The sequence below is a fragment of the Schistocerca nitens genome, chromosome 5 (genome assembly GCF_023898315.1).
Source record: "Schistocerca nitens isolate TAMUIC-IGC-003100 chromosome 5, iqSchNite1.1, whole genome shotgun sequence".
NCBI lineage: Eukaryota > Metazoa > Arthropoda > Insecta > Orthoptera > Acrididae > Schistocerca > Schistocerca nitens.
The window spans coordinates 277,862,964-277,889,413 of NC_064618.1; the positions used below are offsets into that span (position 1 = coordinate 277,862,964).

At 43.3% G+C, this 26,450-nt stretch overlaps 1 protein-coding gene across 1 annotated transcript in view; it reads right to left on the bottom strand.

Annotated features, from left to right (window-relative positions):
• The window catches only part of LOC126259172 (proteasome activator complex subunit 4-like), a 251,235-nt gene that overhangs the window by 127,181 nt on the left and 97,604 nt on the right, over positions 1-26,450 (bottom strand). The window contains exons 16-18 of the mRNA XM_049955739.1: positions 23,841-24,021; positions 16,266-16,517; positions 15,457-15,585 (exon numbers count right to left, since the gene is read on the bottom strand). Coding sequence (XP_049811696.1) covers positions 15,457-15,585; positions 16,266-16,517; positions 23,841-24,021 — 562 coding nt within the window. The remainder of the gene's footprint in view (positions 1-15,456; positions 15,586-16,265; positions 16,518-23,840; positions 24,022-26,450) is intronic.

Consider the following 26,450-nt stretch of genomic DNA (forward strand, 5'->3'; position numbering starts at 1 on the left):
TGCTGCTGTTTGGAGATGATACAAATATTATTGATAATTAGCAAATCAAGAAGTTTCACAAAGGTTGTTAAAGAAATTTTCATGGACGTTAATAAATGGTTCCTAGGTTTCAGCCAATAAACTTCGAAAAACATACTACATGCACTTCAGAGCTTTTAAAAAGTTTACCCATCAGGATACATCCAAAATACAATGAGAAGCAGACAGAAGAGGTTGACAGTGCTAAATTCTTTGGATTACAGCAGTATAATAAATTCACCAAAACTGAGAAATCTATTGGGTTCAGTTAAGGGTGACCTTGGCCTGAAGAAATGTGGTGTGTACAAGATTCCTTGTTAATGTGGGGCAGTGTATATAGGCCAACCATGCCACACAGTACAAGAACGCTGCGATGAACATCAGCATCATGCACTCCTTCGTCAACCGGAAAAGTCGGCAATTGCGAAACACTGTCTGAATACAGGACATTGAATTATTTATTAAAAGATGGAAGTTTTATCACCGGTATAATCTTTCTGGGATTGCATCATTAAGGAAGCAATACATATCCGTACAATAAATAATCTCATCAACAAGGATGCGGGATTTCAACTGAGCACAGCCTGGAACTCTGCACTGGCTGCTATTAAATCAAGACACGAAAATCAAGATTCTTCAATAACAGACCCTTCATAACATTGGTCTAGTATGGTCGTTTGTGAGTAAGTCTGGCCGCACTGTTGGCAAACACAGCGTACAGCGCACGTGCAGGAGAGCTGCTCTGTGACCTTCGGCAGAGGGAGTTTGAATATGGCACCATCTATCTGCAAATTATTGCGCATGCACGATTTCTGTGCCAGAGCATTCTTCACGCGCATGTTCTAGAAACGGGGCGTCAATGTGCGGATACAGTCAGTCGTACCTAGCCACCAGCAAGGTTGAACCACCTGAAAATGTCAGAGAGTTGCTCTGAGGAAATATTGTGGAATTTGCGCAATGTGATACGGCGGCAAATCCATGAAGACTATTTACAAGTTTAAATTTGTTTGGGACAGCTCAGATGATGATCCACATGGTAGTCAGTCAAGAAATCCCAATACCAAAGAAATTATTGCACATGTGCATAAAATGGTCCAGGAGGATCACTACTTTAAAGTCTGAGATACTGCTAAAGCTATAGGAATGTCGTCTGAATGGAAACAACACATTTTAACAGTGGAATTGGGTATGAGAAAATTACCTGCCAGATGGTTGTCCTGACTCTGAAAGCAGGATCAGAAATGCATCACAATGGATTTGTCCGAACAATGTTTGAGCCCTTTTCAGAGCAACAAACAAGATTCTTTAGTGTCAGTTTGCATTCACAGATGAAACTCTGATCCACTGATATAGCCCAGAGACAAAATAATAGAGCAGTGGAAACATATTGATTCACCTCCACCAAAGTAGGCAAAGGCGATAAGGTCAGCCGGAGAGTTCATGGCGTCAGTTTTCTGCTACTTGAAGTAGTTTCTTCTGACAGATTATCTTCTCATTGGTCAAACGATTACAGGACAATATCAAGTTAAGCACTTCGATCAAATTCAGCAAATGATATGCAAAAAAAGAGAAGGTTTGGCAATGATGAGAGTCATCTTTCACCAAGACAATGCATGCATATACTCAAGTGTAATTGCCTTGGGAAAAGTACATCAACTAAGATACAGATTGTTGTCACGTCTGCCTTATTCACCTGATTTTGCTCTATCAGACTTCCATCTCTACCTCAAGCTTAAAATTTTCCTTGATGGACAGAGATTCTCTTCAAACGAAGAACTGACAGCTGAAGTTGAGGCCTGGAGGAATCTAAATTTCAAGATGGGATCAAAGCACTGGGAATATCGCTAGACTAAGGGCATTAATGTACAGGGAGACTATACTGAAAAATTTCCCAGAACTTTTCAAACTACCCCTGTAGCAACTACTTTTGGCAAAATTAGCATCCTTTATTTACATTATTATACATTCACGTTTAAAAAGATGTTACACTATGTTCCTGAAGGCCAAGTCAACGTACTTTGAAACAAAAAGAATTAAATAAGGCTTGCTTGGGAATAAAATAGGAAGAAATAGTTTTTATTGATCAATAATAAGAGGTTTTGACTGGGGCTCTATTTGAGCTTGAAACAAATGATTGTTTGTATTGAGCAGCAGCAGCGTTTACTCATCAGTGGATGGATTGATTGTCTGATTTAAGGTGCTTCTCAACATTATTCCCCTTTTCCCACCTAATTCAATAATAATAAAATCTGCAGAATATTGACTTCAAAATTATTCACACGTTAGGGGAAGACTTCTGACAAAGTCAAAATGTGTCAACAGATTTTGTTTTCCAGTCACTCCAGCAATGACTCTTATAACACGGCAGTCGACTGCGAGCACAAACAAACAAACAAACAAGAACACGGACTGCCTGATGAGAAAGTAGTAGTTCCGAGGAAACAAGCCCAGCCTCCCTCTCACTGGACAGCCAGCATATAACCCTGATCTGTGTTTCTGAGAAAGCAGAGCTGGCATACTGTCATAGCGATAAAAAACCCCATCCAGTTTTGTGCAAGTTGTAATTAAATTCCACGATAAACCACGATTAGTCTCTTCACTCATTTAAAAACAAGAAAAGAAAGCACAACATACAGCAAAGCCAAGGACACTAAGCACTGGGGGTCACAATGGTTATAGCTCATTTACTTGCCGAGGTTGGCAGTATCATAAATTACGTAGTTCAGTCCCAACCTCTACATATATCTTACGCAACCATAATTCAAAACACCGACCAACTATAACTGCCACATTAAAATGCTCACATTATACCAACTTTTTAATTTCTGTTAGCTGATAAACTTGTGTATTTCTCTACTGTAGGATGCTATATCCTGCAGCTAAGTCCTACATTGGCAGACACAGCATGTAAGGCCACTCTGCATGCAGCCATCTGTCTGTGCAAATATCTGTGTGCATCACATTTGTGCACACAAAACACATCATATGTAAAGGAGATTTGTACAGATATGAGATGTGGCAAAAACCTGGAAGTTGGAGTTGGAAGTTTGAGCAAAACTGCTGAAATCTATGGGCACAAATCACATCATCACTGACAAATCATAGCTCGGAGACAGGAAATTACCACAAACCTGGCACATGGTCAGATTTTAGTCAGATGTCTTTTCAGTCTAGTGTTTCTTACCTTTCCATACACAGTGAATTCTAAAATGGCTGATACGTGCCAGTGTTTTAAGTAGATCACTGCTGAATTTATTGAAATACATAAATGTAGCATATTTGTCGAAAGTTTAGACTTAGGATTACAGTGAGTAGTTGACCCTACAGCAAACGGAGAAACTGTAGTTAAAAAGAAAATGCTGTTCAAGCTTGATCAAAATTATTAGTTTCTCTTTGTTTGCTCTTAGAAATCACTCTCACGGCTGCATATGAGACTGCTATCAAACATTCACTTAATGCTGTACTATGCAATAATCTTTTGAGTGACTGTAGATAAAATAAACTATTTATTCACTGGAAGAGCCAATTACAACACTGGGTTAAGTTAATAAAGAACATCTTGCAGCAGTGTCTTCAAGAGCGCAAACTCTTATACTGTTTTTACCTGATAATAAGACGAGTTTTCTTCCCCAAAGTCATCATTCGAAAAATACAGGGTCATCTTACATTCACATATTAAACTGCTGCTGCTGAGGTAAACATTTTTACAGCATTTAATAGATTAATATAGGGATCATCTAACATTTATAGATGAAGTTTTTGCTACTGAGGTTTCGTAAAAACTTATGTTGAAGAGTTCCAAAGGGTACAGCTTAGCAAACAATATTTTCATTTGAATATGCTCGAGATTTCCTGATACACAGAAGCACTCGATACAGTATTGATCTTGATCGCTCCATCACGTGACATTTGACTCCTGACACTAATGCAACACATGGATATGTGAGAAATTATGAAGCAGGCACTACAACAATCTAATGCTCTCCTTAAAAATTAGTAACTTTGTGAACCACAGGAGGAAAGAGACTTCAATTCTGATGTGTCGACAGAAGTGCCGACACAGTGTGATTTGAGGGGACCGCAATGCACGCTATAAACACACGAAGGATGGCGTGAGGTCTGAAACAGGATACGTAATGAATGCTATAAAGAAAAGTACGTAGCTTCTGGAATACTTAACTTTAATCCATCCTTGTTATATACATCGTTCTTGATGAGACATGCTTTATACGATAAGTATCAATTGCTATGTAAGGCTAATGGCGCCTTGCTAGGTCGTAGCCATGGACTTAGCTGAAGGCTATTCTAACTATCTGCTCGGCAAAGGAGCGCGGCTTCGTCAGTGTAGTCGCTAGCAAAGTCGTGCGTACAACTGGGCGAGTGCTAGTCAGTCTCTCGAGACCTGCCGTGTGGCGGCGCTCGGTCTGCGATCACTGACAGTGGCGACACGCGGGTCCGACATGTACTAATGGACCGCGGCCGATTTAAAGCTACCACCTAGCAAGTGTGGTGCCTGGCGGTGACACCACAAATTCTATCAACTCAAAACTTTTGTTGTATGAGATTAGGTTTGAAATAGAATTTCTCATGTATGTATGGATACCCTAATACAATAATGGGAAATCCAGGATGGAATGTAACAATATTCTGAAAAGGAAAGTTGTCACTCACCATTTAACAGAGATGCTGAGTCACAGATAGGCACAACAAAAAGACTGTCACAAATAAAGGCTTCAGCCCGTAGTAAGGCCTTTGTCAAAAATAGATGACACACACACACACACACACACGACTGCAGTCTCAGGCAACCACACTTACTTCTCCTCTGAAGGCATCACCCACAAACAAATCCAGATTACAGGTATAGGCACCCGCATGGCACCGTCATGCCAACCTACACATGGGTAATCTAGAGGAATCCTTCTTAAACACCCCGAATCTTAAACCACTCACCTGATTCACATTCACTGAGGACATCTTTGCTATCTGGATTGAAGGTGAGGACACCCTATCCACATTCCTCCAGAACCTCAACAACTTCTCCCTCATTTGCTTCACCTGGTCCTACTCAACCCAACAAGCCACCTTCTTAATTGTTGATCTCCAACTCAAAGATGGCTAAATCAGTATGTCCATCCATATCAAACCTACTAACCACAAGCAATACCTCCACTTCGGCAGCTGCCACCCATTCCATACCAAGAAGTCCCTTCTGTACAGCCTAGAGACCCGTGGTCGTTGCATCTGCAGTGGTGAGCAGTCCCCCTCAAAATATACCGAGGGTCTCACTGAAGCCTTCATGGACCATTAATATCCTTCAACCTTGTGCAAAACCTTATCTCCTGTACCTTACCTTTCTACTTTCCCTCCACCTCCTGAAGTCCCACTGTCCAGCCACAGAGGAGCATTCCCCTCTTAACTCATTACCACCCAGAACTGGAGCAACTGAATTACATTCTCTGCCAGGGTTTCGACTACCTTTTGTTGTGCCCTGAAATGAGAAATGTCCTGCCCACTATCTTTCCCACGCCTCCCACAGTGATATTCCACTGTCCACCGAACCTACACAATATACTCGTCCATCCCCACAGAACCCCTGCTCCCAACCCCTTACCTCGTGGCTCATACCCCTGTAATAGACCTAGATGCAAGACCTGCCCCATCCATCCTCCCACCACCACCACCACCACCACCACCACCTACTACAATCTGGTCACAAACATCACCTATCCCATCAAAGGCAGGAATACCTGTGAAACCAGTCGTGCGATCTACAAGCTACGCTGCAACCAACGTGCTGCATTGTATGCGGCCATGACAACGAACAAGCTGTCTGTCGACATGAATGGCCACCAACAAACTGTGGCCAAGAAACAAGTGGACCACCCTGTTGCTGAGCACACTGCCAAACATGACACCCTTCATTTCAATGGCTGCTTCACAGTCTGTGCCATAAAGGATCTTTCCAATCAACACAAGCTTTTCTGAATTATGCCGGTGGGAACTTTCACTGAAGTATATCCTACGTTCCCATAACCCTCCTGGCCTCAACCTTCGTTCGTCATTGTTCTCACCCAACCAGCCCCTTCCCTGTTTCCGTTCCAACACTACACAGCCCTCATTCCACCATCTCACCCAGTCTTTTTACTTCTGTCCTTTTGTCCTTTTTCGCTACCCCCCCCCCCCACTCCCTTGCAACCCGTCTAACTTGCAGCACTTCACTGTCCACCACCCCCTACCCTATTATCCCTCCCCCTCCCCACCACAGCCTCCCCCTTACCCTTACCCAGCCATCGCTCCCATCATACACTGGTTCTGCTGCTCGCAGTGTGGCCTCGGTTGCCTGAGAGAGTTGCATTTGCATGAGTAAGTGAGTGAGTGTGTGTATGAGTGTGTGTGGTCTATTTTTGACGAAGGCCTTACTGGCCAAAAGCTTTATTTGTGACAGTCTTTTTGTTGTGCCTGTCTGCGACTCAGCATCTCCAATATGGTGAGTAGCAACTTTCCTTGTCATAATTATATTATAGTTTACATGTTTTTATTAAATCCTCCTTCAGGACAGTGTACAGTATCTATATTCGCAAGCATCAGGTATTATTTTGCTCAGTGTCTGTTTAAATTTGCTGTCAAAAATTCTATATCCTTGTCACTTCTTCCTGTTATCGGAAAGTGCAATGTTGCCATTGGTTGCTCATTTGGTGAAATTACTCCTCTCTTGTAAGAATTTCGCTGTGTTATAAAATGAGTTATTAGCATAAAGATAAGTGTTGATGTCCATTAGAAAATAGTTTTGCCAAGTTGTTGGATTCACCATGTAACTCACAGAGTAACTTAAAATGTGAAAACTACTATTGCTTAAGGAGTCACTATCTTGACCATTTAGATTTTCCTTTATGCCTCTGACACTTCATCAACAATTTTTAATGCTAGTTATGAACATGGACGACGGAAGAACATTCAGCATTCCAAGTTAGTGTACTGAACTGAAATATTCTTTGCAGGGGGGTAGCCACTTGTCACTGAAAGTTCATTCCTAGACTGACAAATGGCAGGCCTGCAGTAGACTGAAACTGTGTCTTGCGGATGCAACAGATTTGCAGTGATTTATTAGATGCACAGACAGATCGTTAGATGTGGACCAGTCCTTTTGGAGGTCATTTAATTGCCCACAGTTGACTTGACAGCAGAGCATCAAGCACACTGATGTGCCATTGTGCTCATGCACAAGTGTGCTTGTTATTTTACACACACACACACACACACACATTCTTACACACATTATCTTTCCAAATTGTACAATATCAGTAATCAAAAATTGGTTACATTATATATATATATATATATATATATATATATATATATATATATATATATATATATATATATATATATATAATGTGACTTACCGAACGAAAGTGCTGGCAGGTCAATAGACACACAAACAAACACAAACATACACACAAAATTCAAGCTTTCGCAACAAACTGTTGCCTCATCAGGAAAGAGGGAAGGAGAGGGAAAGACGAAAGGATGTGGGTTTTAAGGGAGAGGGTAAGGAGTCATTCCAATCCCGGGAGCGGAAAGACTTACCTTAGGGGGAAAAAAGGACGGGTATACACTCGCGCACACACACATATCCATCCACACATATACAGACACAAGCAGACATATTCAAAGGCAAAGAGTTTGGGCAGAGATGTCAGTCGAGGCGGAAGTGCAGAGGCAAAGATGTTGTTGAATGACAGGTGAGGTATGAGTGGCGGCAACTTGAAATTAGCGGAGATTGAGGCCTGGTGGGTAACGGGAAGAGAGGATATACTGAAGAGCAAGTTCCCATCTTCGGAGTTCGGATAGGTTGGTGTTAGTGGGAAGTATCCAGATAACCCGGACGGTGTAACACTGTGCCAAGACGTGCTGGCCGTGCACCAAGGCATGTTTAGCCACGGGGTGATCCTCATTACCAACAAACACTGTCTGCCTGTGTCCATTCATGCGAATGGACAGTTTGTTGCTGGTCATTCCCACATAGAATGCGTCACAGTGTAGGCAGGTCAGTTGCTAAATCACTTGGGTGCTTTCACACGTGGCTCTGCCTTTGATCGTGTACACCTTCCGGGTTACAGGACTGGAGTAGGTGGTGGTGGTGGGAGGGTGCATGGGACAGGTTTTACACCGGGACCGTTCGATGTGGAATGGGTGGCAGCTGTCATAATGGAGGTACTGTTGCTTGTTGGTGGGTTTGATGTGGACGGACGTGTGAAGCTGGCCATTGGACCGATAGAGGTCAACGTCAAGGAAAGTGGCGTGGGATTTGGAGTAGGACCAGGTGAATCTGATGGAACCAAAGGAGTTGAGGTTGTAGAGGAAATTCTGGAGTTCTTCTTCATTGTGAGTCCAGATCATGAAGATGTCATCAATAAATCTGTACCAAACTTTGGGTTGGCAGACCTGGGTAACCAAGAAGGCTTCCTCTAAGCGACCCATGAATAGGTTGGCGTACGAGGGGGCCATCCTGGTACCCATGGCTGTTCCCTTTAATTGTTGGTATGTCTGGCCTTCAAAAGTGAAGAAGTTGTTGGTCAGGATGAAGCTGGCTAAGGTAATGAGGGAAGAGGTTTTAGGTAGGGTGGCAGGTGATCGGCGTGAAAGGAAGATGATGTGACTTACCGAACGAAAGTGCTGGCAGGTCGATAGACACAAGCACAGCACATCAGACACTGAAGTTTAGATTTTTTTTTTTTTTTTTTTTTTTTTTTGTGGGGTTTAAGGGCGCTCAACTACTGAGGTCATTAGCGCCCAGTCACAGTTGTTAGAGCACATGGAATCTAGTAAAACTCAAGGGGAGGGGGGGACACCAGAAAGTCCTGACAAAGATGCAGATAAAAGACGTAAGAAAGTTAGATGTCTTTGGAAAGGCCATTCAAAGTTATAAAGCGCAGAACACGAGCAGCTGCTCGAGAGTCATCAGCTAAAATATCCAGTATAGTAGATGGCAGGGACAGGACAACACGAGATTGACTAAAGTGGGGACACGACAATAAAACATGGCGCACTGTTAATGCTTGACCACAAGGGCACTGCGGGGCTGGGTCACCGGAGAGCAGGTAGCGGTGGATAAACCGGCAATGCCCAATCCGCAACCTGGTCGGAAGGACCTCTTCTTGCCGAGATGGTCGGGAGGAGGATGTCCAAGCAGTTGGGAGCGGTTTTACTGCCCGGAGCTTGTTTCCTTGGAGGGATGACCAAGCATCCCACCACAACGACACAATCCTCTTACAAACAACCCCACGAAAGTCAGATGACGGGACACAATGGGAGGCTGGCCGAGGCAGGAGGACTGAAGCCTTGGCTGCAGCATCTGCAGCCTCATTCCCAGGCACTCCTACATGTCCGGGAACCCACATAAAGCTGACAGGAGAACCATTATCAGCGAAAGAATGGAGGGACTGCTGGATCCGTTGCACCAAGGGATGGACCGGATAGGGAGTTCCAAGGCTCTGAAGAGCACTGAGGGAATCAGAGCAGAGTACATACGATGAACCGCGGTGGCGGCAGGCATACTGAACGGCCTGATGGAGAGCAAAAAGCTCGGCCGTAAACATTGGTCGAGGAGCCGGTATTTAAAGGTGGCGGCCCCGACGACAAAGGCACAGCCGACACCATCGTCAGTTTTGGAGCCATCGGTGTAAATAAAGGTGTGACCGGCAAGTCGAGCATGAAGTTCGACAAACCGTGAGCAATACACTGCAGCCGGAGTACCCTCCTTCAGGAGTGAGCTGAGGTCGAGATAAATATGAACCGGAGCGTGGAGCCAAGGTGGTGTCGGGCTCTCACCCTCTCTGAAGGTGGTAGGGAGGGCAAAATCCAATTGTCGACGCAGGCGACAGAAGCGGACTCCAGGGGGCAGCAGGGCAGACACATACAACCCGTACTGACGGTCGAGAGAATCGGCGAAGAAGGACTGATAAGAGGGGTGGTCGGGCATTGACAACAGCCGGCAGGCATACCGACACAGCAGTACGTCGCGCCGGTAGGTCAATGGTAATTCGGCAGCTTCAGCATAAAGACTCTCGACGGGACCAGTGTAGAAGGCTCCGGTCGCAAGACGTAACCCCCGATGGTGGATGGAGTTGAGACGGCGTAAGAGGGATGGCCGAGCAGACGAAGCTCCCATAATCCAGCTTCGATCGGACTATGGACCGATACAAGCGAAGCAGGACAGTGCGATCCGCTCCCCAAGATGAACCACTAAGAACTCTGAGGACATTAAGGGAACGTGTACAACGGGCCGCCAAATAAGAGACATGCGGAGACCAACAAAGTTTCCTGTCCAATGTGAGCCCTAGAAACTTAGTTGTTTCCACGAATGGGAGAACAACGGGACCGAGATGTAAGGATGGCGGAAGGAACGCTTTATATCGCCAAAAGTTGATACAAACCGTCTTCTCTTCAGAGAACCAGAAGCCATTTGCCACGCTCCATGAGTATAGGCTGTCTAGACAACGCTGAAGGCAGCGCTCCAGGAGGCATGTTCTCTGGGCACTGCAGTAGATCGCGAAGTCATCGACAAAGAGAGAGCCTGAGACATTAGGTGGAATGCAATCCATAATTGGACTGATCATGATGGCAAAAAGGGCTATGCTCAAGACGGAGCCCTGAGGCACTCCGTTCTCCTGGAGGAAGACGTCGGACAACACGGAACCCACACGTACCCTAAGCTTTCGATCCGTTAAAAAGGAATCAATAAAAAGGGGCAGGCGACCGCGTAGGCCCCACCTGTGCATAGTGCGGAGGATACCTCCTCTCCAACAGGTATCATAAGCCTTCTCCAAATCGAAGAACACGGCTACCGTTTGGCGCCTTCGCAAAAAGTTGTTCATGATGAATGTCGACAAGGTCACAAGGTGGTCAACAGCGGAGCGGCGGCAACGAAAGCCGCATTGGACATTGGTAAGTAGCCATCGAGATTCAAGAATCCAGATTAACCGAGCATTAACCATGCGCTCCATCACCTTACAGACACAGCTTGTAAGAGAAATGGGGCGGTAACTAGAAGGAAGGTGTCTATCCTTCCCGGGTTTGGGTATAGGAACAACAACAGCGTCACGCCAACGCATGGGGACCTGACCTTCGGTCCAGACGCGATTGTAGGTACGAAGAAGGAAGCTTTTGCCCGCCGGAGAAAGGTGTGCCAGCATCTGAACATGAATGGCATCTGGCCCCGGAGCAGAGGACCGGGACAGTGCAAGCGCACGTTCGAGTTCCCGCATAGTGAAGGGGGCATTATAAGTTTCCAGATTCAGCGAGTGGAAGGAAGGTCGCCGAGCCTCTTCTTCCTCTTTCCTGGGAAGGAAGGCAGGGTGGTAATGGGCGGAGCTTGAAACCTCCGCGAAAAACCGGCCGAAGGCGTTGGAGACAGCCACAGGATCAACAAGGACCTCATTACCTGAGGTCAGGCCAGGTACCGAGGAGTGGGCCTTAATGCCTGACAGCCGGCGCAGGCCACCCCAAACGACAGAAGAGGGAGTAAAACTGTTAAAGGAGCTGGTGAAAGAGGCCCAACAAGCTTTTTTGCTGTCTTTGATGACTCTACGGAATTGCGCTCGGAGTCGTTTGTATCCAATACAATTCGCCAAAGTAGGATGGCGGCGAAAGGTGCGTAAAGCACGTTGTCGAGCACGGATAGCGTCTATACATGCCTCATTCCACCAGGGGACGGAAACGCGACGTGAAGAGGTAGTATGAGGAATGGAACGTTCGGCAGCACTGACGATAACAGCCGTGAGGTATTCGACCTGACTGTCAAAACTGAGAAAATCGTGGTCCGGAAAGGTCGCCAGGGAGGAGTAAAGTCCCCAGTCAGCTTTCGGTATGTTCCAGCTCGAAGGACGTGGGGATGGGGTGTGGTGCAGGAGACAAACGACACAGGGGAAGTGGTCGCTCGAATAGGTGTCAGAAAGGACATACCACTCGAACCGACGGGCAAGAGTGGTAGAACAGATCGAGAGGTCCAAGTGGGAGTAGTTATGAGTAGAGTCCGAGAGGAAAGTCGGGGCGCCAGTATTGAGGCAGACAAGATTGAGATGGTTCAAGACATCCGCCAAGAGTGAGCCTCTTTTACAGGATGCAGGAGAGCCCCAAAGGGGATGATGGGCATTTAAGTCGCCAAACAATAAAAATGGCGGAGGAAGCTGAACAATCAGGTGCATCATGTCAGCCCGACTAACTGCGGATGACGATGGAGTGTAGATGGTACAAACTGAAAAAGTAAAAGCAGAAAGAGTAATACGGACAGCTATTGCTTGGAGTGGGGTGGTCAATGGGATGGGATGGTAATAGACATCGTCCCGAACGAGCAACATGACCCCACCATGAGCTGGGATACCGTCCACAGGGGTGAGGTCATACCGCTCCGAGGTATAGTGGGTAAAGGCAATACGGTCAGTTGGGCGCAACTTGGTTTCCTGGAGACCAAGGACGAGCGGACAGTGCAGGCGGAGTAGCAGTTGTAATTCCTCCCGATTAGATCGAATACCTCTAATGTTCCAATGTAACAAGGCCATCGCTAGTCAGAAAAAAGGGGGGATCGAGACGGGGGAAGAGCTGGTCACCTCGACGGCCGCGGAGGGCCAGGTTTCGAGGGAACAACGCTACAACCGGCGGGAGGCGGATCCTGTTCCATCGAGTCGTCGCCAGCTGCGGCCGCTGTCCCGGGTTGTGCAGGAGGGGCAGCATCATTTGCCGACGAGAGGCCAGCTGAGCGCCTGGCAGCAGAGTGTCCCGGCGAAACTGAGGACGGCCGGGAGCAGCGACTCACGGATGGAGCGTCAGATGAAACGCGCCGGGGTGGAGAGGGGGATAGAGACTTTTTCTCGGAGGCCTTCTTGGAAGTCCGAGGAGGCACAGGGATGGTGGGCTGGACCCTAAGAAGGTCCTCATGCGCGGGGTCCGTTTTGGAATGCCGGACCTCGGAAGCTGGGGTCCGGAACGTTTCCCCGATGGACGGCTGAGAAGAGGATCGCTTCTCAGGTGGCGGGGGAGAGGGGGGGGGGGGGGAAGGGTGGCCCCTGGGGCAGAGGGGGCGGGGGCCGCGGGGGAGGAGGATTCGGAAGGGAGGGATTTGGGAGGCAGAGGCATAGACCCCGGATGGGGGGAGGAGGTGGAGGGGGGGACAGAATAGGGGTGAGGATACTGTGGAAGGAGTGGACACAACTGAGGCAAACGAAGTGGTCAACGTCACGGGATGGAGGCGGTCATACTTCTTCCTGGCCTCAGAATAAGAGAGACGATCCAAAGTTTTGAGTTCTTGAATCTTCTTCTCCTTCTGATACGCGGGGCAGTCTAAGGATCTAGGCGAGTGGATGCCAGGACAATTAACGCACCGAGGTGGTGGGGTGCATGTATGTTCCTCATGAAGAGGACGTCCATAATCGCCACAAAGGGGCTCAGCCTCACACCGTGACGACATGTGCCCAAAGCGCAAACACCGAAAACGGCGCATAGGAGGCGGGACGTAAGGTCGCATGTCGCACCAGTAGCACATCACCTTTACCTTCTCCGGGAGAACGTCCCCCTCGAAGGCGAGGATAAAGGCCCCGGTGTCGCTGCGACGGTCTTTGGGGCCGCGCTGGACTCGCCGGACGAAATGCACGCCTTGGTGCTCCAGGTTGGCCCTAAGCTCCTCATCAGATTGCAGCAGGAAGTCCCGATGAAAAATAACCCCCTGCGTCCTATTCAGTGCCAGATGCGGGACAATGGACACTGCGATGTCCCCTAGTCGGTCGCACGCCTGGAGCGCCGCCGACTGTGTGGCGGAGGTGGTCTTTATAAGAACGGACCCCGAACGCATTTTACTAAGAGCCTCAATTTCCCCAAAGATGTCCTCGATGTGCTGAACAAAGAACATGGGCTTGGAGGTGGCGAACGTCCCCCCATCGGTTCGAGAACAGACCAAATAGCGGGGGAAGTACTTCGCCCCAAGCCGGCGGGCCTGTCCTTCCTCCCAGGGAGTGGCCAAGGGGGAAAGGGCAGGAGAACCAGAACCAGAGACAGTACCTTTCTTTTTATAAGACTCGGCCACAGAGCGACCTGATACATGTTGACGTTTCATCTGCGAAACGTCCGCCCCGATACCACCCACTCCGACCAAGGGCTCTCCCCACGGGCACCACCCAGCCTCAGCAAGGGCCACCCGGCAGGATGACCGTTGCCGGGAGTCCTGATGCCCCGAGGAGAGGGGCATCTACTCCTTGGCCGACGTGGGGAGGGTGCAGCTCAGGTATCGGCAGTACGATCCCTGTGTTGTCAGGGGGGCTACAACCTAGAGGGTACATGACGACCCCACCACAACGGGCTGGCTACCGTGCTGGATTTTGGGTGCCATGGAAAGTCCATCATGATCGTAGGTGCAGATGGGGACGCACTATGGGCGTAACTTGTACAACCCATCAGGCGTTTAGGCCCAATTTGAGGAATAGTGGGTATGGTTACAACGCCGTTACAATGCTGAGTGCCAAGGTCTTAGTGCACTGAGGACCAGTGGTACACCACGTAAGGCGTCCTTCCCCAAAAGGCTCGTACTTCTGTAGAATTTTGAAAAATGGAGGTCAAACCCCAAGGGGGAGCATCACATGGAAGGCCGAAACGGTTGAAACTCCTTTTAGTCGCCTCTTACGACTGGCAGGAATACCTCGGGCCTATTCTTACCCCGGACCCGCAGGGGGCACTGAAGTTTTGATGGAGGGGTAAATATGCTTTGGAAATCATACTGACTTATGTCACAGCATGTATTTCCTTTTAATATTATGAGTATCTGTGCTGCTTAAAAACCTCTCTCAGATGTTAGAATTCTTTCACAAGACCATTTTTTCTGAAAGTGTGCCATCTCTGTAGATCAACATTTTAAGGACATAATTTCATTTCAAGAACTGTGTACTGCACATTTGAAGAAAAAAGTTATGGTGCTATTGAAATATCATGGGAAAACTTGGAGATTAGCCATTACTCCAAAAAATCCTGGAAACACATACTGCTGTTTAGTATTTCTCCAAACAATTATGAGAATCGATCTTCACATAAAATGCCAACAAATAAATCAGTTAGCAAGAGCAACTCTCCCAAACAAACATCTTCGTTCAAGTCCCAGTCTGGCATACAGTTTGTTGTGCAGTTTCATAACAGCACACACACACACACACACACACACACACACACACACACTACTTCAAAGCAAAATATTCCTTCCAGCAACAAATAATTCTTAGAGTCAACACAAAGAAACAAATTGTAATAGTACTGCTGAATTAACTCTTAACTCTTATAAATTTAAGAAGGATAGAGAGTGCAGTTGGCTCAAGGAAGGATTCAGCCAAAGTAGACAGCAGATGGTGCAGTAAAAGGAGATTGAAAAAGATGCCACAATAACAAATAAATAACTACCTTAAATTGGTCATGATGCTCCTTGGAATCTTCCTTTAAATATTCCAATAATTTTGGTACAAGTACAAGATAAGAATAAGAAAACGTGTCAAGTGCTGTGAACAACGTTTGTTGTGCTCTTGAACGAACCTGGAAATTTCAAAAGTTGAACCAATATAGAAAAAAAATGCAATACAAATGTTGTGAATATCATTAATAATCAAATCTAAAAAAACATATATCAATAATTAAATGTACAATTTGCAGTTTCCAGAGACACATGCAAAAGTCTGCAAAAATTCACAATGTTTATTTCACATTTTGAGTCTCATTGCCGACAATGTACACAGGAGAAGACATAACACATGATAAAAATATTTGCCTTTTGAATATGTACACACACATACATAAACCTTCACTATCAGAATTTTTTGCTTTGCCACTTTCAGTGGTTATAGCAGAGGACAGAGAAAGTAAATTACACCCTGCATGAAAGAACTATAGGAAGTGGAAGCTATATGCTTCACCTCCATCATATATTTCTGTCTACAAAGGTAATGAGATTTGTATTTTGTGCTTTGAACAAACCATCTATCTACTTATACATCATGAAGAGATATTTAATATTTATATTTGTTATACTGAGCCGAATAATGGCACACCACATTTCTATTTTAAAACAATATCAGAAAGCAGTAAATCATGGGTATTCCACATTACTTGCCGACTGCAGACATTTCTCTTAAAATAGGCTATAAAGTATTGCCTGAAGGATCCAAAAAATTAAAAAAAAAAGAGAGATGGAATCATGACCTGTGCTATCAACTCACCTCACTGTAATGACTAGTACTGAGTGTCAGAAGACTAAGCATAATAAGACTGTGTGTTTCTGTTAAGCAAACTGTGCTACGTTCTTGTAAGGACTCATACTGAAGATATGCTCTGTCGACAAGAACGGCACGCATATGTCTCTTTTGCCCAACAAGTTTGTCTTCAAGAAGTTTCTTCACTACATGAAAATTTTTCCAGTGTGCATCAAAATTGCTTCGTGTATTACTAACACGTATAATGGAATCCCAAATCTGAAAATAAAAAGACCCAAAAGGAGTACAAACACTGGAAACAATAAAATGTTAAATACTAAGTCAAACTCAACCATTTTTTAAAAAAATAATTTATGATCCATGTGAAGTTCAAGAATGAACAGATTACGATATTTAGTTACTAACACAAACTGAAAGTGACTTTTCAGTCTTTTCCGATGGATCTGGTGCAAACACACTTTTTGGGTTTGATGCCCCGTAATGTTGTGCAAATCCCACAATATTTCATCGATACAACTGTTTGACATCTTCTGGCAGTGGTAGATGCTCTTGTTGCTGCTGCAACTCACACTTCACAGCACTGACAATGCGGTAAATCCGAGAAATGTATTTGCAACAAACTGAAACCCTATATTCTTAGTTTCTCTCTGTGTATTTCGATGATCTTATATTGTGACTACCCACTTTGTACACGTACTTGGCCATTGAAGGACACATTAAGACTGTGATATGTATGAAACCTTATTTTACTTACTTGTTTAAAATTTTTGTGCAGTCATCAACATGACAACTTTTTCAAATGTTGCACACAAGACTCTTAGTGTAACTGTTGATAGTTACAAGCATTAACAGAACATAAAATTCGTAAATGATTGTTAGAAAATTTCTCGTAAATGAACAGCATATAATCAATCCTAATTTTTATAAATGTATTTTTCAGTTATAAACATATATGAAACATTTTATGTCCAGCTTGCATATTCATTATGTTGCACAACAGCAAACTCAAAACATCTGATGTTTAATTTTTTTTTTTTTTTTTTTTTTTAATCTGAATGGTTTCTGGATGACTGTATTCAGAGATTCTCACAACTTAGCATACTATATTAGCCCATTAATGTTTAGGTTTAAACTGGTAAGTTTTAACTTTGTTGTGTGCCTAAAGCAGTTGCGTTTGGGTCTGGAGTTGCAGTCACGTGTATCACTACATTTACTTGCTTCAGTTTGCTAACAGTGGAATAACTGTAAAACTGCACAAAAACATCACAAAACAATTCTTTAGGGCCTAACCCATACAAGCAGGCTGCAAATCTACATTTTTATTGGCAAAAATTGTTAATCACATCGTCAATATATTGAAGCGATCCTTAAACCTTCAACAATATTGTCAATGTGATTTCATAAGGATAAGATATCAAAAACCCAAAAAGAAGTATGTGCTGCAATTATTATGATGACTGGTTTGTGGGGCACTCAACTGCACAGTCATCAGTGCCCGCTTGTGTGTTTCTCTTTTCTGATGAAGACTTTGGACAAAAGCTTAATGTGAACAGTCTTCTCATTGTGCCTGTATGGAACTCAACATGCCACCTTTACAGTGGATAGCAATCTGTCCTTTCCGTAATTGTTAATATTCCAACCCGGTCTTTCCGTTGTTTGTCTGAAGAACACGGCAGTTCTGAGTGCAAAGACTGTAACAGTTGAAATTGAAAACTTGCAAGCTAAATTTAATAGAAGTTCTGCAATAGAAAAACTGCAAAATGTTTATGTACACTACAGAATATATGGTAACGAAATAAGGGGTATTACTAAAAGAAGACAATATTTTGTCAAAAGGAAGCTATAAAGTGGGAAATAGGTAAGGATGTGGAAACACATGTCCAGACTTTTTTCTGTGATGATATTTAAGTCTTATATCTGCTAATAAAAAGTGACTGTGTGTCCTGTAAGTTCAAAAGTCTCAGTTTGCATAATCTGAAAGAAATATACATAGCTTTCAAAGACATATACCCTTCTGATAAAATTGGTTTTATGAAGTTCTGTGAACTTTGCCCAAAAGATGTGTTACTGTAAAGTCATGGACTGCATAACATATGTGTATGCATTTATGACAAAAATGTAAAACTGTAGATGAATGTTGCACAGGGAAAAGAACCATACACTGAACTTTTACAGAAACTTGTTTGCAATCTGGAAAATGTTCTGAGTGTCCTGAAGGATATAAACTGCATAATTTTTTACTGGAGCAGGAATTCTTACAAGGACGTATTAATGAAGGCAGTTGAAGACTTTGTTAAGTATCTTGTGCAAAAACTTCGAAACTTGGCACAGCATTGTTAAATATCAATTTCTCAGTGTCACTACTAAAATCAAGCATTCCCTGATACTTCATGCTTTCTCAAAGTTGATTTTGCAAAAAACAATACATGTCTGCTTGTTAACTACTGTAAACACACTAACAGGAAAAGCTAATAGTTTAAATTAATGTACATAGCATAGCTACAAGAAAAGCTATGCTTTCACATACAATATTGGTCTTTTTTGCATGTGTTACACGATACATCACACAAAAGTATCAGTAAAATTTTAAATAATGACATAAATTTCTGGCATTCTGGGCTCAAAATTCTTCTAAGTGGCTAGCCCTCAAAGAGTTAAGCTTTAAATGAGAGTCAAACGCTCTCTGATTTCAGAAACTCAGAGCACATTGTCACACGTTAATATAATTCATCTTGCATAAAATGAAATTTACTTTGTAAGTAATGCTTCTGAAACCATGGTTCGCAATATTTTCTCAAGCGTGCACATCTAAGATGACCTAGGAAACCCGTATGTTTGTAATTATAAAGCATTAAGAGATCTTACAATATATCATAAACAAAACAGGATATCAGAGGCTACTCCAAGAGCATCAGAATTTTGTAAACCATACTAAAATGCACAATTTGGCTTAAGGTGCACATTCGTATGTCAAGATTCACAAAGAAGTATGCCCCAACATAGTATTAAGCTTTTCAGTGCAGTTTTCGGGATGCATATTTTCTTAGAGTACCAGTACTGTAGTACCTTGTGTTTCATTCTTTACCATGGCGTAAAGCCATACATGTCAGACGATGAAACTGTCCACTTGAAATTCAGCAAACAGTTGAAACTAGCCAATAGCCTGGAATGAAACACTTTGTTACAAATAAATTGACTGCCTCTGCAGAAAAGATAAATAAAAGCCAAATTTCTTTAGAAAATCATCAAAAATATTTCATTGTTCTGCAAGGTGGTTACTGCTTGACTGCCAAAAATGTGGAAATAAAATAAAATCAGAAAATTGAAACTAGTAACATATTTTAGGCTTCCATAATTATGTCAATGTATTTTAATTCACTTGATAGCTTCCAGGCACAGAAATTAGCTTTGTTTTCATTTGATGTGAGAGCTATAAATGAAAACACAGGTCATGTGGAGACTGCCTCCTCTCCCCACTAGAACTCAGACTGCTCTGAACATGTACAAATCTGGCAGCTTGGGCACACCAGAAAAATTTTTCTGGGTAGCATCTGGCTGCTTGTTGCTACTACTGATACAGTTAACAGCCACACTTCAAGTAGCCAGAAGCCAAGAAGTTACTGCTCATATGCGACTCAACTGAGCATGTGCATGAGCCTGCTTGCAACTGCTCGAATGGACCAATGTAAACAGTTGTAATATCATGCTCATAATAAGCTGTTTGTTGTTGTGAAGTACTGTATAGTCTTTGTCCTAAAGTGTTTCAAACTTTTTGCTGATGGCACATACTTATGTGCGCACTGTGTTTTGTTGTTGTAAATGTTCCTTTGCAGTTTAAGTTTAATTTTTTTCCCCTCTCGTTTATATTTTATTGCTGCAGTATTATTTCGTAGTAGCGGGTTACAGTACAGTTCTCTGATAGGGTAACAGTTCTTACCAGTCAGGATTACAAATATTTAACTGGAAAAAAAAGAAAAATTCCCAGAATTCTAAAAAGAATCCCAGGTTTTTCACAGTTTTCTGCCAGATGAAAAAGTTCCTGGGTTTTTCTCAAATTTCCTAGGGTGTATACACCCTGATATTGTTTACTTCAGTGATGACAGCCTTGCACAATATAAAAACTTCAAGAACTTTTTTAATTTCTGCCATTGCAGAAAATCAAAGGGTGACTGCACTGGAGAATGGAATTTTTTTCATGCGAATCATGGCAAAAATGCATGTGATGGCACTAGTGGTACTATTAAACGTATAATAAAAAGAGCAAGTTCACAGCATCCAAGTGACAATCACATTTTAAGTCCAAAAGAACTGTTTACATTTGCCACAACACAAGTTCCAGGAATGTGAACTAAATGTTACCAGAGGACAAGAAAATTGACAAATTTATTACAAAAACTATACGAGACTGGTTCTTCCATTCCTGGCATAAAAGTCAATCATTTTTTTTTTCCTTCAAATCAATGAATAAAAGTACATTGCTGATAAAAGAGCGTTTCATCATCTACAAAATATATAAAAGTTCATTTTGGGTTTCAATACATGGCCTTTGTCACTATTAAAGAAGAAATGTTTGTCAAAGTTATCTACAATAACTAATGGTGTCTTGGAAAACTTCTGGAGACCAGTGAAGATCAGAGAGGCAAATGTCGAATTCATGAAACTAAGTGGTTCTTCCTCAGTTTATTCATGGCACTTCATGCTGCTGTTTGCTGGATCCCTTATAAAACATTAACATGTCTCTGCCTCATCTTCTCACAAACACAGGTCACTTATATACTTTCGAATCAGACACAATATTCTCCATTGATAATTTGTTTAAAAGAATGAACATTTTTAGATCATTTGTTGACACTAGCTAAGAGTCTCAAAATGAAATAAATATATTTTCATATATGTTCTTTCAGTTTTAAATCACGAAACAGAAAAACATCCCTCTCATTTTTTATGTTGGAAAGTATGATAACAGAATTTATGTGAAACAAAAATTAACATGGTGAAACTTGTGATTACTGACAGTAATCTGTGTCTTGTGTATTAGCCTGTGTTCCACCTTTAAGCTCTAAAGGTTTTCAAATCTCGCCTGGTGCAGTCCCCAACAATCAGTCTCTCCTCCTCATTCCGTCGGATAAGTATCCCCTGACCCGTGTTCTGGATGACTTTTCTGAACTCTCCTATTTCCTACACCTCCACAATCTTTTTCCTTTAAACCTCTTCCATCCCCTTCAATACTTTTGCCAGAAGGAGCCTCTGGCTCCAAAACCTTGCAAATTTCAGTACCTTTATGTGTGTGTTCTCCTGTCACCACTTGGTGAGTGGATGTTTTTACCCATCCATTCACGTTTCTTGCCACATCATGTCACAGTAAGAGTACAACATTTTGGAAAGGCTACCTTTCCATCTTCCGGCAGTTATTGAGGCAAAAATGTGACGTCAAGTGGCATGAAAACCATGAAGATTTTATTGCATTGACATGCCTTGAAAGCCTTCACAGACAACTATTATGTCACCAGAATGAGATTTTCACTCTGCAGCGGAGTGTGCGCTGATATGAAACTTCCTGGCAGATTAAAACTGTGTGCCCGACCGAGACTCGAACTCGGGACCTTTGCCTTTCGCGGGCAAGTGCTCTACCATCTGAGCTTCCAAAGTACGACTCACGCCCGGTACTCACAGCTTTACTTCTGCCAGTACCTCGTCTCTGAAAAGTTTGGAAGGTAGGAGACGAGGTACTGGCAGAAGTAAAGCTGTGAGTACCGGGCGTGAGTCGTGCTTTGGAAGCTCAGATGGTAGAGCACTTGCCCGCGAAAGGCAAAGGTCCCGAGTTCGAGTCTCGGTCGGGCACACAGTTTTAATCTGCCAGGAAGTTTCAACTATTATGTCATATTATCTTCTGTTTATGTTCAAAAAAATACCTCTTGGTGGATATACTACTATACCAGGCTTATTTTCAGAGAAGGAAACCACACAAGTTAATAACTCCTAGCTACAACAAACACAAATAATACACTTATCAAAAAAAGCTTTGCATCACCTCGGTTCTGAGAGTTCCAGAACCTGTACAGAAAATTGGAATAGAGATCAACATAAACAGCATTTCCGCCCTTTTACTGCTCATGAAAACCACACATTGCATGTTGTACCACCATACAGCAAGACCTTCAGAGGTGGTGGTCGAGATTGCAGTACACACCGGTACCTGTAACACCCAGTACCACGTCCTCTTGCATTGAGGCATGCCTGTGTTCGCCGTGGCATACTATCCACAAGTTCATCAAGGCACTGTTGGTCCAGACTGTCCCACTCCTCAACAGCGATTTGGTTTAGCTCCCTCAGAGTGGTTGGTGGGTCATGTCGTCCATAAACAGCCCTTTTCAATCCATCCCAGGCACATCTGATAGGGTTCATGTCTGGAGAACATGCTGGCCGCTCTAGTCCAGCAATTTTGTTATCCTGAAGGAGGTCATTCACAAGATTTGCACAACGGGGGTGCGAATTGTCGTCCATGAAGACAAATGCCTCACCAATATGGTTGCACTATCAGTTTTAGGATTGCATTCATGTATCATACAGCTGTTATGGCGCATTCCAAGACCACCAGCGGCGTACGTCCACCCCACATAATGCCACTCCAAAACAGTATGGAACCTCCACCTTGCTGCACTCACTGGACAGTGTGTCTAAGGTGTTCAGCCTGACCAGATTGCCTCCAAACAAGTCTCCGATGATTGTCTGGTTGAAGGCAAATGCGACAGTCATCGGTGAAGAGAATGTGATGCCAATCCAGCGTGGTCCATTCGGCATGTTGTTGGGCCTATCTGTACCACGCTGCATGATGATGTGGTTGCAAAGATGGACCTCACCATGGACATCGGGAGTGACATTGTGCATCATGCAGCCTGCTGCACACAGTTTGAGTCATAACACAAGGTCCTGTGGCTGCACGAAAAGTATTGTTTAACATGGTGGCATTGCTGTCAGGGTTCCTCTGAACCATAATCCATAGATAGTGGTCATCCACTTCAGTGGTAGCCCTTGGGCGGCCTAAGCGAAGCAGGTCATCGACAGCTCCTGTCTCTCTGTATCTCCTCCGTGTCCGAACAACATCACTTTGGTTCACTCCGAGATGCCTGGACACTTCCGTTGTTGAGAGCCCTTCCTGGCACAAAGTAACAATGCGGACACGATCGAACCGTGATATCGACCATTCAGGCATGGCTGAACTACAGACAACACAAGCCATGTACCTCCTTCCTCGTGGAATGACTAGAACTGATCGGCTGTCGGACCCCCTCCATCTAAAAGGCGCTGCTCATGCACGGTTGTTTACATCTTTGGGCGGGTTTAGTGACATCTCTGAACAGTCAAAGGGACTGTGACTGTGATAACAATATCCACAGTCAACATCCATCTTCAGGGGTTCTGGGAAAAGGGGTTTTGCAAAATTTTTTTTTGATGTGTGTAAATAAGGACTGTCATTGTAGTACAATGACATGAAAAGTGCAGTAAAGGAAGACATTAACAATACTGTAATTAACTGGGATGGTCCTAAGATTACAATGAGAAACTAGTATGGATACTTACAGTAATAAGACAGAACAGTGATTTAGTGTCATCTTCGGTGCAGGCGAGGATCTTCTGTTGCAATCGAACCATGGTTTCAGCAAGTACTTTTCGTACATTAGTTCCATCTGGCATTGTAACATAACCTTTATTACATTCTGCTGCCAGTTTAAAAGGTGAAGTTTTCAAGCAGCTATCAAATCTGGAAAATTCATGGACACATGTACGAAAATTTTATTGTTGTTACACCATAATAATTTTGTGTAAGGAAAGTACTACTATTGTTAATAACAAAAAGACAGAATGGTTGGCCAGTACTTATCTCCACGAAATGAAATAACCACTATGTCGCCATTAGTTCAGAGATAATATAAAGCCCAAAGTAATAGAGAGAAATTAGTACTGGAGAAGAAATGACAAATGGAATGAACAATGAAATTATGAAATCAGAAGAAAGGACCAGGGGTGAAACAGAAAAGGGGGGAGTCGAGAGTTGTTAATGCAGCTTAAATGGTGGAGAGTGGTGGAGAGCAATTTACCATCTATGGAGTTCAGTGATACTATGAGGGTCATTCAGTAACTCACTGGCCAACTTGCCCCACCAAGCTATAATCTAAGACATGATTGGAGAAATTAGTGGACATCCCTCCATGGCCATAAGAAGTTAGGTAATGTAGATCCAACCATGTAACTCTCAGGTGCTAACCAACCATGAAATATACGGAGCTCCCTCAATGGTATCAGGACTAGCCATGCTCTGACCAAAGCAAAGCTACTGAGAAGGGATTACCGATGATGACCAATGTGACTGTACGACATTGGAACAAAATGGTGCACATTTTCCACAACTGCTTAAAAATAGAATTCATTGGTACCTAGAAAGACTTCATAGATTCACCCCCTGCAGCAATTAGCTGGCTGGACTGAGCATTTGGGTAACCAGCTATGATGGGGTCAACTTAATTTTATGCACTTGTAAAATAAAATTCTGTGAAATTTTTCTTTTTAAAATTTAGTCTTGATCGCACCACGTATGCTACATGAACACAGGTGACCGGTTTCGGTCATATCACATGACCGTCATCAGACCCATGGCATCCTTCGAAGATGGTACGTGAAGCTCACATGGTGCAATCAAGACTGAATTTTAAAAAGAAAAATTTTTAAATTTTTTGATCACTGTTCCAAAAATATTTATTAATATAATTCTGTGAGCCATATGCTAAATACATAAATAACTACCAGCAAACCATTTCACTACTACGACACCATCTCTTGGATTTTCTAAGGACTTACTGGATAACCCTCTCGTTACTGTTGGAGGTTCCAAATAGTTGTCACAGGTATTCTGATCTGGGTACAGGGGATCCCGAAAGAGGATAGTAGTTCTGTAACAACAGCCATTCTTACATTTAAAGTGATGCATAGAGCTCATGTTAGGTGAATAATGTGAGGCTTGACATGTTGCTCTGCCTCTGACGTTGAGGTACTGGTAGTCAGTGGTGGGGCTGGAGTAAATGGTAGTGGATGGAGGCCTGCAGGAGGTTTTAAAGTATCTATCTTTGTAATTGTAAATCATCATCTGGTACGGATAATGGCCTAGGACTATCACATGGTTTAACAAGGATCTCACCAAGGTTAGGAGTGCAACAAAGGTGATAGTAACAGTGTTGGGAGAATATCAGTGAAATATCATCTTGCGGTATACAGGTTAATACCATCTTTTCAGACTGTAGCAAGAGTTGTAATAAGACTTTTATTACAGTTGCAAAAGATGTCATTAGCCTACATAACTTACGTAATTGTGACTGCAGAAAAAAAAAGAAGAAGAAAGAGTACTGCATGTACATGTTATCTCATTTCATGATTTGATCAGACGAAGATGTAGCCTTGGTGGAGAATATTTGAGGCCTAGTGGTACTGGGTGAAGAGTGGGATTGTTCTCATTTTTTTACTATATCTGCCAGAAGATGGGAAGAAGTGAATGCCAGATTTGATGTGGACAAGATCTGTTAATGCAGTGAGAAAGTGTGGGAGAGGTTACTGAGAAGGGGATATTCAATGTGGAAAAAATGGCAGCTGATGAAGTGGAATTATTGTTGCTTATTGGTTGGTTTTATATGGACTGAGATTTGCATACGAATCTCAGCTACATTTAAGTTATTACTAACAAAGGTGACTTTGGATTTGGAAAAGGACCAGATGAATTTGAATTGGGAAAAGCAGTTAAGCTGTTGCAGGAAGTGGAGGAGCTCTTTCTCATCATGCGTGCAGACCACAAACAAGTCACTGATAAATCGGCTCCATCAATGGGGTCCAGCTATTGGATGTTGAGGAACTTTTCTTCCATGCAGCCCATGAAAAAGTTGACACAGGTCAGTACCATTACAGTTTCCAAAGCTACCCACCTGATTTGTTGCCGTTGAAGGAAAAGTATTTGTGGGTAAAGATGAATTTTTTATTTTTTTTTTTTTTTCCGTACTAGCCAACTTCAGTATTTTAAAGCATTGCAATTGAAAACCACAATACAGACAAATGAACTTAAGTGTGACCACATCAGAGTGGTATCTGCGGAAACAGTGTGGCATGTCAGTGCACAGGGATACCAAGGACATATTTTCTATTGACCTC